Below are 13,306 nucleotides of genomic sequence, written 5' to 3'. Positions count from 1 at the left end.
GACCCCCAAATGGTCTGGGAAATAACCAGTCCTGACAGTAAAATTGTTGACAAGCTGAAATGAAGACAACAGGGCTTTTTTTCCCCTCCTCAAATATTTAATCTTGTCATGGGAGGCCTCAGCAGTGTCATGAATTCAATCTACATACGCTGATGTTTACTGCTGCAGCAGGTAATGCCTGTCTAAATGACCCTATACATAACATTAAAATGATAATAAAACACTGTAAATCTCTAGCTTCCTATACAAACAGGCAGGACATGGGATGCTAAGTAATATGGTCAGACAACACTGCATTGGGCTGAACCAATCCACTGATCCTCTTTCCCCAGAGGCTCATCCAGCTTTGGAGCCTCCAAGATCCCTGCACGATATATGCCTAAGAAGAAGTACTGTCGTAGTTAAGCCCAAGTTTCAGTCTACGAGTACAATCTCTGTCTATTCCCCACCTTCATACAGTTCAATCAAGTGAATAAGAGATGAAGAATCACATTTAAGTGCTTTCTCTATACTTACACATCCATATACTCCTTTATTTTCTCATTAAATCTCAAGACATGTACACACAGCTCATTTCATACATCACATGATAGATTTCTAATGTCTGAATGACAGGTGATGGGATCAAGAGGACATATGCAATGCATTTGTACCTCAAAAATCCAAATCCTTCAAGTAAAAGCAAGGAGTTCATATAGATGGAGCCAGAACCAGTGGCATATACATGTCATTGCAATGGAACATTGTGGAAAATCATTAACACTCCTTTAAAAGTTGGTGCATTGAAAGTTTTTGTTTTTGCACCGTTTTGGCTGCAGTTGAAACCCCTTGCTTCACCTCAAGTAGCAGGAAATGGAGTTTCCAGGTAGTCCCAAAGTCATTGTGATTGGATTAAGTGCCTTTAATTGATGTCCTGTTGATTAGAATGGATGCTGTTGTGTAACAGGATGTTGAGAGCATGCCATTTCACCTGCGAGGGTCAATGGTCGAAGTGTTTCTAAATTGAACAAGGCTTTTTGATCTGAGGCTTATTTGGAGATGAGTTGTGGGGAAATTCACAACATCTTGACAAACAGTTATTGCATCATTTAGTGAAAAAAATCCTGTACTATCTTTCAATCAGTGAGGCTACAACTGCATCTACATTTTAAACAAGCAATACACATAAGGCTTTGGTAGCCTGTTTTACCTCCTCTGTAAGAAGGGTATTTAAAGTCTAAAGCTGTGTCAATCTCAAACACTGGCTGGCAATCAATTCAAATCCTATCAAATCTTCTTACAGGAGAGGTAGATGTACTGCGCCCTGTTCGACTGACTCTGACCCTTGCTTCCTTGGAAGACACAAACGTGCTCATTTTACACCCTTCAAATCAGTCTGAACTTTACACAATTTACATTTTACAATTTCTATATAATATACTACATACATGTGGAAACATGTGTATTTAACCAAAAGCTGTTGACCTGGATGACTGAGAACCTACACAGACATGTATATTTAAAAAAAAAAAATCTGTTAGATTTGAGATTTTTTGTGCTCTATTTACTGGTGTAAGTATCATGTGCTTTTTTTTCCATAACTTTGCCAGGTAATTTAATCATTAACTGTACGCGCTTAAAAGATTCATACCGCCCTCTAACAAAACTTGCTTCAAATTCTCCAATCAATGTAGACAGTTCAAGTACAAAATTCCCAGACACAGAATCAAAAAAAAAAAAATGTATATAGATAGATTCCATATTAAAATAAATATAGCTTTTCACAACTCATCTGGACCTGTGTTTGGTAGGGCAGTATCACTTGCTGTGTACCTCAGTTTCAACGTAGCTTCTGCATTAGCAGAATATTTGGATTGTAGTTTACTGATGAAGAAGTGAATGCTAATTTTACTTTTCCCCCCAAAACTAATTTTTACCCAGATCCCCACACATTTAAAGTTTTGTGGGTGTCATGCCTGCCTGCACCCACCGATCTCCATTCATTGCTAGCGAAAACAGCAGCAGGTAAGTGCATTGTGCAACCTATGATATTATAATACTGTATAAAACTATTAACTTTGGCTTGTAACACCCCATATGCAGCACCCTATTTGAGCTACTGTAATAAAGACTATTGTATTTGTACCTTGTAATACGTATACATTTGCTGACACCTAAAGAAATTATTCAAGCACAGTTGGAAACTGTACATGACAGAAATTTTTCGGTTATTGCTGTGCTAAAAATCATTTGTATGCTGTCCAATTATGTTGATTTTCAAACTGGGAACAGGATTTTTGAACACATCACATCTTCGGAGTCAAATGTCAGTGTCCCAAAACAGAACTTCATGGTGATGTTTCTGACTCCACTGAAGAACATTTAGACAGGGCCTCAGAGCAGACCTGTTGACCACAGACTAAAGTTTGACTAGATTGGACAGACCGGTCCAAACGAGTAGACTGGACCGCAGCGAAGCAGATAGCATCTAACCAGAAGGAACTATTCTGGTGTAAATCAAACCAGATAAAGCTAGCTAGTCTAGTCAAGGTTCAATCAGATCAACTGTCAGAGCAGAGCAGGCTACCATAGCCTGGAGTAGTCCTAACCAGTCCACATTTTTCCATATCCACAGTCACTGCAGGAAATTAGCAGATGGTGCAGGTCTTCGACTTTCCTCCATCAGCTAGATAAAAACAGACAATAAAAACGATGTGGTTTTACCAAACGTTTTTCATCACTAAATTCCTCGCATAAGCATTCAACTGAAAAGGTAAATACTGTATGTATATATTTACCTCTCCTTGCTTCGTCATCTTCCAGTTTCTTCTTCTGGTCCTCAATGGCCTTCATCTTTGCATTGTATACTTCGGCCAGCTCATTCCAATGTGCCCTGTTGTTGTTCAATCCGTCAAACATGGGCTTGATCTCCGTGTGGAACCTTGAAAATTCCTGATTAATGAAAGAAAATGCATCATATGTAAATATATACACCAGTCATGTTGTGGGATGCACGCTGCAGAGAGCTTCTGTTGTTTCGTATTATGCTCTTCCACAGAGATAATAGACGTGTTCACAGTTACAGATGTGTGCTGTCTTGTCGGAATACCATCCGACAGCCATCTGACATTCCTCCTGGGACCGCATGGGTTCAACAGGTTCAGTTTTGTGCATCCTGTCATCCAAACAATACTGGCTGAAGCTCGAAAAACACATCTATAAATCTAACAACCATATTGTAGAAGATGTTGAACACAATGCTCATTTCATTTTCTGTAGGTATAATCTGTAAATAAGATGTAAATTTGACAACATCACATATCAGGTGTACCTACTGGCTCGTGTATGTGTAGTGTTAATAATTCTCTACCTTCTCTACCTTCCTGACTCTGTCAAATTGGAATTCATTTCACATTTGGAAAAGCATTGAGAGCATTTTTATCTTGAAATTAGAAGTCATACTTGAAACTATGGAAATTTAATGATTCATGTTATGAGAGTTAAAAAAAAAAATTAAACTGAACTGAATCCAAGCAATTTTGGACAGACTGCATTTTGAAGGTTCCTCACTTTGCTGAGAATCGTAATTAAAAGATTGCATGAATCATCACTCTCCGATTAGACTGTGTTCAAATTCCAGCAGTCACAAATTAGTTCTTGCAATATACACAGCACAGTCCAGAAACCCCCACTCCAGCCTCCCAAAGCCATGTCTGTCCTTTCTATATATTTGACCCATCACCTCCCATTCACTGTTCAATTCTAATTATATGTTGGAGCAATGTTCTGCACTAGCCATCTATTACCTTGTACACAAATGAGCACACAAAATCGATGAAACCACACTGCATCTTGGGTAGCTGATCCGAGCAGTTTCTGTCCATCATGGGCTGAAGGATGGAGAGGAGGGAGTTTCAGGTGAAAAACAAAGTGAAATGTTGAAATCATGTGAAATGAAGACAAGAAGAGACACAAGAAAGGTGTGACCCTTACAATTGGTTGTTGGTCCAAAACAGTTTTCTCTAAATCTCCCTGTTCCCAGAATTCAGCAGCAACCATCAGAGCCACCTGGAGAGGAGCAGAGGTGGACGGAAATAAAAGAAAAACATAGGGAGGAAAGGATATTGAATGTTTGGCATCCTTAAAGCTTGAGACTAAGGTAAAAGAAGTTGAGAAAAGACCAGATACTAAGAAAAGGCAGAATAAAATAACATTAATAAGACTTTGCACTTTTTGCTCCACTAAATATTCATCGATCTACCTATGTGAAGACAACCCACCTTGCTTTGTACCTCCCAGGGTTTGGTGATGGCTGACAAGTCACAACCTGTCATCATCATGGCCCTAGAGTTGACAGACAGATAGTTGCAGGAGCAAAAATGACACAGCACTATTGATGTTGATGATTTGCAAAGGTCTGCTTCTGCAGAAATCTTTCTAACAAACACAATTTCCTATTCTCTGTTAAAATCAATTACATACATGACAATTTCCTTCCTGGTGGGGTTGTTGGAGATGTAGGCAATGGATTCCTTTTCATCTGTCATTGGCTCTGTGGCATTCACAATGTTTTGGAACATGGTTCTCTTTCTGCATGAGCACAAACAGATGAGATAGATTGCAATCTGACCAACTTTACCATTGTCAGCCAAAAGAAACACAACAATTGCCCACTGCTAACTAGTTGTGGCTATACTGTGGTGTGCTAGCAGTCTCAGCGTAGTATTTGGAAGCAACCTACTTGAAATAAAGGGCCAGATCGGTGGCAATAATGCAGACATCGAACAAGTGCTGCACGTGCTCAAACTGGCGCTTCTGGAGGTTGCAAAAGATGTTAAGGTTCTGCAAGAGAAAATGAGGAGGGGTCAAAATGTGTGCCATCATCATAAATGATAACATGAATTTATCATCATGTGATGTGTCAAACCTCTTCGGCCATGAGTGTCTTGCTGTACTCCAAGTGGTGTCTCTCCATGATGGAGGAGCCATGAAGCTTAGCCAGAGGATGTGCACTCCTGCAAAAAAAGAAAAAAAGAAAGAAAAAGGAGACAAATTGACAACTGAGGTGGCACAAATGCACGTAGCTTTGTTAATTGACAAGTTATAATATAAGTGACATACTTTGTCTGGTAGAGATTATTGGTTCCTCTGTGATCAATATCATGGCAGAAAGCAGCAGCCACCATGGCAAAGGCATCTAGATCAGAATAGTACTTCCTCAGCTTCCCTGTCTGTGGAAGGAAATGATACATTATTGTGCGCAGGTATTTGTGCGTGTGCATATAGAAAGTGACAGCTTATAGCAAGGTATTTAATAATAGCTTAGACCATGCAATTAAAACGGACCATACAATTTATTTCGCCCAACTGTGTCATGATTGATACTTAACGTTTACCTGTATGTATGTAAATTCTTGACTAGCCATATAAAGAAACGTGTGCTTATAAATATAACGGTCTGTTTGACAGCAGAAGGAGTATTTTGTAGATGCAGAATAGAATCGCAAATGAAAGAGAGAAAAGGAAATACAATCTGAAAGCTTTACCGCTGAGGTCTACCCTAGAGGCAGCAGATGCTGTGCGGGCGTTACCTGCAGCAGACAGAACATGGTGTGGCCTACATTGAAGCCATGCCTCCAGTTATGGTAGGTGATGGCACGGTAACCTTTCCTCACGGTGTACATCCATCTGGTTAGTGTCTGGGATGGATAGATTGAGAAGGTGGGATTGGGATAGAAAGAAAAGAAAATGTGGATTCAGGTGAGGCACGGCAATGACTGATTTACCCGCATTCTTCTTTTTTTCCCCAGTGCCTAAGAAAACTCACTCTGCCTTCACGGTCACGCCACAGCATCACTCAAATTCGCAGAAAACATGACATACTTTGAGAGGATATTTAATGATCACATAAAAGTCTCCATTCCCATCAAAACCAACCCACGGGACAGTGGGCCTGTCAGACCAGACGAAGATTCACAGACAGTGGAGGAATCATTTGTCTGTGATCTTCATCGTTCATCCATATTTTAATAGAGCATATATGATGAGTGACTTAAAGTTTAAATATTTTAATTTCAAGTGCATGTGAGCATTTAAAATTTCAGTCCCATTTTATGTGTAACACAGATGGCAACCCAAAGGCATGTGCCAACATGTTTGTGTTATTGCAATTATTAATTGGGAAAAAAATTATGTATATCTCAGGAAATGCCCACTAGAACTTGATCAGAACTTTGAGTTGGATCCACCTAAATATTTAGTCAGCATATCTAAATTTAAAGAGACAACTCTGTACACAATTTGATTTAAATAGATTTAGATATCTGAAATATTCCACTGACTAACAATCAAACGTGCTGATGTATACAGTCACCTGTCATCTACACCTGCAGAAACAAATAGGGCTATTCTCCAGACACTAGGGACAGTTTGCAGCAGAGTTACGGCTCACCTCTGCAGGAACTTTAAACTTCTCAATAACACCAAGCTCAAAGAACATGCGAATGCCGGCTTTGACAAGGTCGAACTCTGAGACGGGGAAGTCACTGAAGGAGAAGGCGTACAAATTCTCTCCATTGACATTGTCAGCTGGTGGGCAAGTTCCTTTCTGAAGAAAAACAAAAAATGCACATAAATGATCATAAACAGTCAATATCCCAAGTTTTATTTGATTGATCAGTGTGTAATGTGATCATCTTTCATATCGATATGTTTCATTGTACAGGTAACAGGACATACCAATAGCTTGTACATCTCTTTCTGGTCACAGTCTTCGGGATCTGCATCAAACTTCTCTTTGGTGTTCTAGTTAAAAAACAGAGAGAAGTCATTTATAGTAGACTTGCAATTCAAACACTTAAAGATGAGTACTTAAAGCTGCAACCCTCTAAACTGTTATGCTATCTTCTCAAATGTTAGTTTCCACCAAGCAATGCACCAGACCTCATTAGTCCTGTAATATCTGTTACAGGAGAGATCCAACTCAAAAAGCTATTTGAGGTGCATTAACCTTTAACTGCTCTTAATTCCTGCATGAGTAGATCAAATACTCAGAGAGATCAAAGGAGAGGGAAAGTGTGGAGCGAGGTCAGGTTGATACAGACCAGAATGGACTGCATCTCTTCAGTGGTGCATTTGGTCTGATACATCAGCATTTCCTGGGCGATGTCTTTCCTGTATTCCATGCGATTCAGTTTGTCGTAGGTGTCACAGTTCAGCACTGACCAACCTAAGAACTGTGTCAGGGCCTGGTGCAAAAGATAAAGGCCAGAAGGTATGGGAGAAAAGAAACACATCTGAGTAAGAAGCAATAACCGATTAATGCACTGTGTGTCAAATGCAAAGCATTAGCTCAACATTAACTAAATGAGATGAAAAACTTTTTTTCCAGGTTGTCATCTATCTGCCTATGGTGTTGAGGCAGATAGATGAAAGAAAATAAAAAAGAGTGCATGCTGCTGACCTCTGTGATCTGCTCATCATGTTCATCGAAAGGCTTGCCGTCTTTTCTGTTGAAAAAAGTGGCAATGCCGACAATTTCTTCCTTCTTGTTGACAATGGGCAGCGACAAGACATTCTTAATGACAAAGCCCGTCTCGTCCACTGCTTCTTTCTAAAGGATGGTGAAATCATACTTGGTCATCAGTTTCAAAATAGCATTTTCTGAATATTCTGAATATGTATATATTTTACTGTGTCCTTATAAATCAGCTGGATAGACGGCATTAAGGTGGCTATACATGATTCCTGTATGTGGATGGAAAGCAAAGCCTCTTCTCACCTGGAAAGTGAAGAAATCATCTGCAGCCACATTCATCATGTTGCAAATCTGCAAGGAAGTCACATTATAAACTTTTAAGTCTAGTGTTCCAACTTGCATGCAGCTACGTTTTATTATCAAATCGTAGGGAATGTGCTCCTTGTTTTACTACATCCTTATGCTGCTACATTAGATGATGGTATGCCTGTGTGTTCCATATACAAGATCCTGTGTGACATTATTCTGCTAATGCACTGCCCTAACGCTGCTGAGAGACTTACAAAGCCATTCTCTGCAACGTAGGATGGTAGTCCACTAACGAGAGCCCAGTGATCAGCAGGCGGACCGCTGAAAATGAGAGAAATACGGAACAGTGTGAGTTGGAGTGAGCAAATTATTCCCAAGAACCAAGTGAAACAGTGCTGACTTGCATGCATTATGATGCCTCTGCAGAAAAAAAATGCCCTCACAAACAACTGACAAGCAAAGTCCAGAACCTTCTAGACTGATGCTTCAAGTGTGTTAAAATATGAATTTAAAATGTGTGACATCAGATTCTCGCCAAAATAATAAAATATTTCAAATTCTTAACATTAAGCTGCTGTGAGTGCTCTTTTTTAAGCTCTATTTTGAAATATAATATTATCGTTAATGTATAGCTAACAATGCTTACGGTATAACTTTGATTTCTTCTTTGCCTTCCAGCAGGTAGTCGATGATCTTATAAAAGTTGACTTCCTGTAAATAAAGCAGAAGAGTGTTTACAAAATGTAATCAAACACACACACACACACTCACACACACACACACACGCACACACACACACACACACACACACATGCACGCACACACATGTACACCCACAAACAAAAAAAAGACAAGGTAAGGAAATTGGGATTTCTGAAAAATAAGTACTGCAAAATTAAATGATTGAGGAGAAGCTACCCTGCCGTCTGGTGTTTTCGGTCCTTTATAGGGTTCAACATCGCCCAGTTTCACTGGCCATTCATCATAAAATTCCTGCAAGAGAAAAAATACAGACAAAAATAGTTTAAAGCTATTTATCCCCGTAGTCATAAAGACCATGTATTCAATCATGTCTGCAAAGTTGAATATATTCTGAAAAACCCAACCTTCTCTTTGGTCATATCCAGCAGACCCACAGAGTATCGATCGCATTGTAGATAGGTCCTAACAGTGTAGAGCGCTTTGTGAAACTGTCTCTCGATGTCTGTCAGCTCCTCAAACACTTTACTGGCCGACCAAAGGAGCACCTGTGAGCGGTAGTAATGAATGGCCAGTGGCTAAACACTAATCTGTGGAGTATCGTTTGAATTCTGTTTAGTGCAGTAGAAATCCTAACACATAACTAATAGAAGGATTACCTGACTCCTCCTGGACTCCACATTGAACATGTAGGCTGTGTAATGCTGCAGAGCGATCACCTGGGCAAAGTTCATGTACTTGTGGAAGAGCTGCAGACAAAATTATATCAAATGTTTCATTACTTTACAAGAACAGATTTACAATGTTTATTTTTCTCCAACCACTGTGTGATTCATCACATAAACAGGACAATAAAACAATAATACGATGGGTGTGCAGGGTAGGTAACCTCAAAATATTGCTCATACATCATGAAATCTGCTTTTTCCAGGGTATTTTATTGGCTCCTGTTTACAGGTAAACTTGTTTTTGGGCAACCATAAGTGTGCATTATTTATATGCCTAACACTCGATTTTTGAGAGATTTTTTTTATCTGCTGAGTAAAAATATTACAAGTAAACAATCTCTCAATATTGACTACTTCTCTGACACGAAGGCCACACCAGCTAAGCACCAGCAGATAATGAGATCCATCATTACTTGTCTTATAACTTTTCTTGCTAGTTTCATATCTTGTTCGCCTGTCAGTCGCCATCTCCATCTGACAAAGTTTGGTTTTCAAACTCATACTGTGCCTCAGTATGAGTTCATGGTTTCTGAATAATGATGGACTGTAGTAATTGTCCTCTGATACAGACCAGAGAGATAGGACATATCCTGTTAAATCATTCAGACTTTTGGCTTTATTCAAATGCCTGCAAGGGATCTCGAAGCCATTGGAGTCTGATTGCCTCCCACTGACATCATAGGAGTGTTATACACACTGCTGATGAGATAGGAATGCAGCAAAAATCTTTATTTTGTTGCAAATACCAGGCCAGAGGCTTGTTATACAGCAACCAGATTTCCTGTAATTTATGTAATTCGAGCTACTTAAGACCAAAAGCACTTAATAGCAATTCTATTGTGTTTTTATAAAAGTTTAATTTATTAACCAGGTTTATCAGACATCCCCATCCCTGTTTTGACTTCCTCTGTGAATCACAGTGAATAAAAAATTTATGTTTTCCCACCTTTTCATCCTCTGCAGAGAACGCATCCGCTCCTTTTTTGTTTAGTACCATGACAACTCCAAGGCACTCTTTCTCAGCCATCAGGGGATATGTAAGCATGCATTTAGTCTTGTATCCGGTCTGTTTGTCCACAAAGTCACAGAATTTTTTATTCTGTACCGAGAAAAGAAAGAAAATTTCACGTCAGGTTTGGCTGAATCCACTGGCAGATAGAGAACAATAGCCTGATATATAAACAGTCACATCTACGTTTTCATTGCAAGCACTTCATACAGGCCTAAGATTGGTATTCACAACAACGTGTTTATTCTGTTATTCTATTCTACTATTGGCTGCATGTACTGCAAAAGAAGGGTCGATATGTAATTGTGTTTCTGTGCTACCTATTTTAACAAGACAATTGATGCAGTATCAAATAGATAAAAGAAATAAATTAACAAAGCAAGAAAAATATATTAATCGATACAATGAGTTGGTCCTATGACTAATTCTTTATAGGTAGTATTCCATTATCAAGATTTAAGGCTGTATTATGTTCCTTGCATTTCCAAATCACATCAGGAATTTCAAGGTACAAATGAATGCATTTAGATACGGAATTATCATTCTTCTTCAAAAACACTAATTTTTGCAGCGGACAGTACAAATAAAGATTCAGATTTATAAAAAAAGACTTACAACATTTAGATTTATGTAACTATTACATCTACAAAATCAATGACATTTATTATTATTTTTTGACAGCTTCAGAGACACACACGCACACACAACTTTCAAGTAGTGCGTGTGTGCGTCGCTACTCCTCACCGCAGAGACATCAGGAACATTTTGCGGCTTTTTGGACTGGGCGGTGAAACCGACAATACCCATGTCGAGAGGGAAGACAATTTCAGCCTGAGGGTTGACCAGGGATGTCTCGTATTTGGATGTTGGTGTCACGTCAAAGAGGCAAGTGGCGAGCTCCAGTATTCCGTTTCTGCCCCGGCACAGGTAATAACTGACCCTGTCGGCCTGTAAGATCAGGGCAATCCTTTGCAACACTTTATGAAGAGACTGCTCCATGTTTCCCTGTTTCTGCAGTTCCTGGACCAGTTCAAAGATGATGGCAGCTTCTTGAATAGAGTTAACATCCTTGAAAGAGGCGGTGTCCTTCACTTCTAGAGGCGCGCTAAAGGCAGCGGACAGGGCTTCGACGCGCACCTTCTTGTCGAAATATTCTTTGGCGAACTGCGGGTTGTTTTCCAGGTATTTCTCCACGCTGTCCTTGTCTGCCATTTTCAACGTTTGTAGTTTGTTATGATTCTTCTTTTCACAAAAGCATCACCTGCACAGGTGAAGAAATGGAGAGGTGACGGCTCGCCTACAGGGTTGAGATCAGTGGCATCGGCGTGCACAGAGGTGCATTCTCCTCCACTGCCCCCAAGGGAGTCGTGTCGTGTCCACTGATGGACAGAATAAGTCAAAGTGCGGCTTAGTGGCTGAAAGGATCAAATGGTCGCTAATTAATGTGACGTCATGACATTAAAAGCCCTGCTCTAAGCATCCTTAACCTGCAAATCCCAACACTAACTATTTTATATTGGGCTCATCACCCCTCGGTGGCGGGTCTGAGAGGCATCCATGCACGTTTCCTTTATCAACAAGCTTTACACACATTTTATGCATCCTTTGTTTTTCATTGGCAAAGACAAGCGCCATATGGTTTCCACATTTTGACTTCTTAATTTTTATATTCACTGAATTCTATGCTGGTTGTATGAAAAACAATACATAACGCACCTCTTCTCCAAATGAAAAATGCATAAACAACATTAAAGCAGATGTGGTAGCAGAGATGATGTACAATGTTAGGTGTCTGTAACTCTAGTTATAGTTTGGTGGAATCCCTAATACCATAAAGATCACCACTGCTGAGGAGCATGTCTGCTGACTGGTGTTGCCTTCGTAACATCAGTCTAACATGCGATGTGTCACTCCCTTTTAGTTGTTACTGAATTTAATTTGAGCAAGAAATAGATGTGACATCATTGGCACACCATAAATAGCCCAACGAGCCAACCGCCCATGACCACTGCTCTGTCCTTCTCGCTGCTGCTACAGTTGGAGGGAGTACCTAAATAGCAGCAGCCGCTGGCAGTGATTGTGTTTAGAGCCATAATGGGAGCCGATGTAATGCTCTGAAAGTTAGGACCTACCTGCGTGTTCCAATTAAATCACCATCATCACAAAGATATCAGTCCTAGAATTGGAGATAGGCCAATTAGGGAGATGTCTGGGAACAAGGACCTAAACAAAGATGGCTGGCTATTATTAACTGAGTGTACTGTCTGGTTAGCTGCTGGCAGCCTGGCAAGACAAAGAGTTCCTCACTATTTTTTACCTTGGGGATTAAGGCAAGCTCATCAAGAGAGAACAAAAACTGTGTGGGCGTGTTGATGCGAGGAGTCGAGGAAACAATTTACAGCAGCCCATTTCACAGTGGGGTAAACTGGCTGGGGGATTGTGTGCTAGAGAAGAAATACAGACAGACACTAAAATGTAACCATGAAGATCAATAATATATCACCTTTGAAATTCTAGTATTCTCTTTTCAGGATGAATAGAATCTGTTTTGTCTTTTGTAGTACCTTTCTTTATTTTATTTTTTTATGCGTATTTAAGAAAAAAAGATTTTTTTCTTCAAGATTTCCGGCTTAAACTGTGTCTGATCCAGAGCAATCGTCGCCACAGGATTTGTTTCAAGATGGCATCTCATTAGATTTCTGCACATTTTCCAAAATGCATTGAAGTCAGCTGTCATTAAGTGACAAACTGAACTGACTGTTACTTTAGGCTTGAGGCTGTGGTGTATATTTGAGTGGAATGAGTGGACAAAGCACCCACATTGCCCTCTTGCAAGCTCAGAAAGAATCCGCATTTAGCCATTAGGCATTTCTCACCCACCATAACAAGAGCCTGACTTTTTCTAGCAGACCGTCATTAGCCTGTACCATTTTTTTCTTCTTCAATTTGAATGTATAGATAAACCTAGCAGTGTAATGCATACTGTGTCTTGGCTCATAACCAAGATTATGAAATGCTATGCTGCCTCTGGCCAAATTCCAGATGCTGTTATTTCTGCTGAAAGTGAGTGATTGAACTGTTTTTGACTAGCTGGGGCCATGGTTA

General features: G+C 39.8%; 1 protein-coding gene across 1 annotated transcript; it reads right to left on the bottom strand.

Annotated features, from left to right (window-relative positions):
• Positions 1–91: 91 nt before the first annotated feature.
• Positions 92–11,536, bottom strand: pde6c (phosphodiesterase 6C, cGMP-specific, cone, alpha prime). Its single transcript, XM_068305490.1, has 22 exons — positions 10,946–11,536; positions 10,139–10,291; positions 9,124–9,213; positions 8,872–9,012; positions 8,684–8,758; positions 8,412–8,476; positions 8,020–8,086; positions 7,760–7,807; positions 7,442–7,591; positions 7,083–7,226; positions 6,718–6,783; positions 6,431–6,586; positions 5,571–5,678; positions 5,101–5,210; positions 4,907–4,994; positions 4,721–4,821; positions 4,462–4,569; positions 4,260–4,323; positions 3,973–4,047; positions 3,786–3,869; positions 2,778–2,931; positions 92–2,665 (listed from the first exon to the last, which is right to left on the bottom strand). The coding sequence occupies exons 1-22, from the start codon at positions 11,411–11,413 to the stop codon at positions 2,628–2,630; spliced, it is 2,553 nt and encodes an 850-aa protein (XP_068161591.1). The 5' UTR covers positions 11,414–11,536; the 3' UTR covers positions 92–2,627.
• Positions 11,537–13,306: the final 1,770 nt, after the last annotated feature.

This window comes from Antennarius striatus, chromosome 21, assembly GCF_040054535.1.
Source record: "Antennarius striatus isolate MH-2024 chromosome 21, ASM4005453v1, whole genome shotgun sequence".
Lineage (NCBI taxonomy): Eukaryota > Metazoa > Chordata > Actinopteri > Lophiiformes > Antennariidae > Antennarius > Antennarius striatus.
The sequence above is the reverse complement of the archived record's forward strand: the minus strand, read 5'-3'. Positions and strand labels throughout refer to the sequence as shown.

Bases quoted from the DNA above. Each gene is read 5' to 3' on its own strand.
- pde6c (XM_068305490.1), bottom strand. From the start codon at position 11,413: ATGGCAGACAAGGACAGCGTGGAGAAATACCTGGAAAACAACCCGCAG. The intron at 7,592-7,759 runs GTGAGAAGAGGC...ACCATCCTTTAG, and splicing joins ATGATTTCTTCACTTTCCAG to AAAGAAGCAGTGGACGAGAC. The intron at 4,048-4,259 runs GTGGGTTGTCTT...GCTCCTCTCCAG, and splicing joins CCTGGGAGGTACAAAGCAAG to GTGGCTCTGATGGTTGCTGC.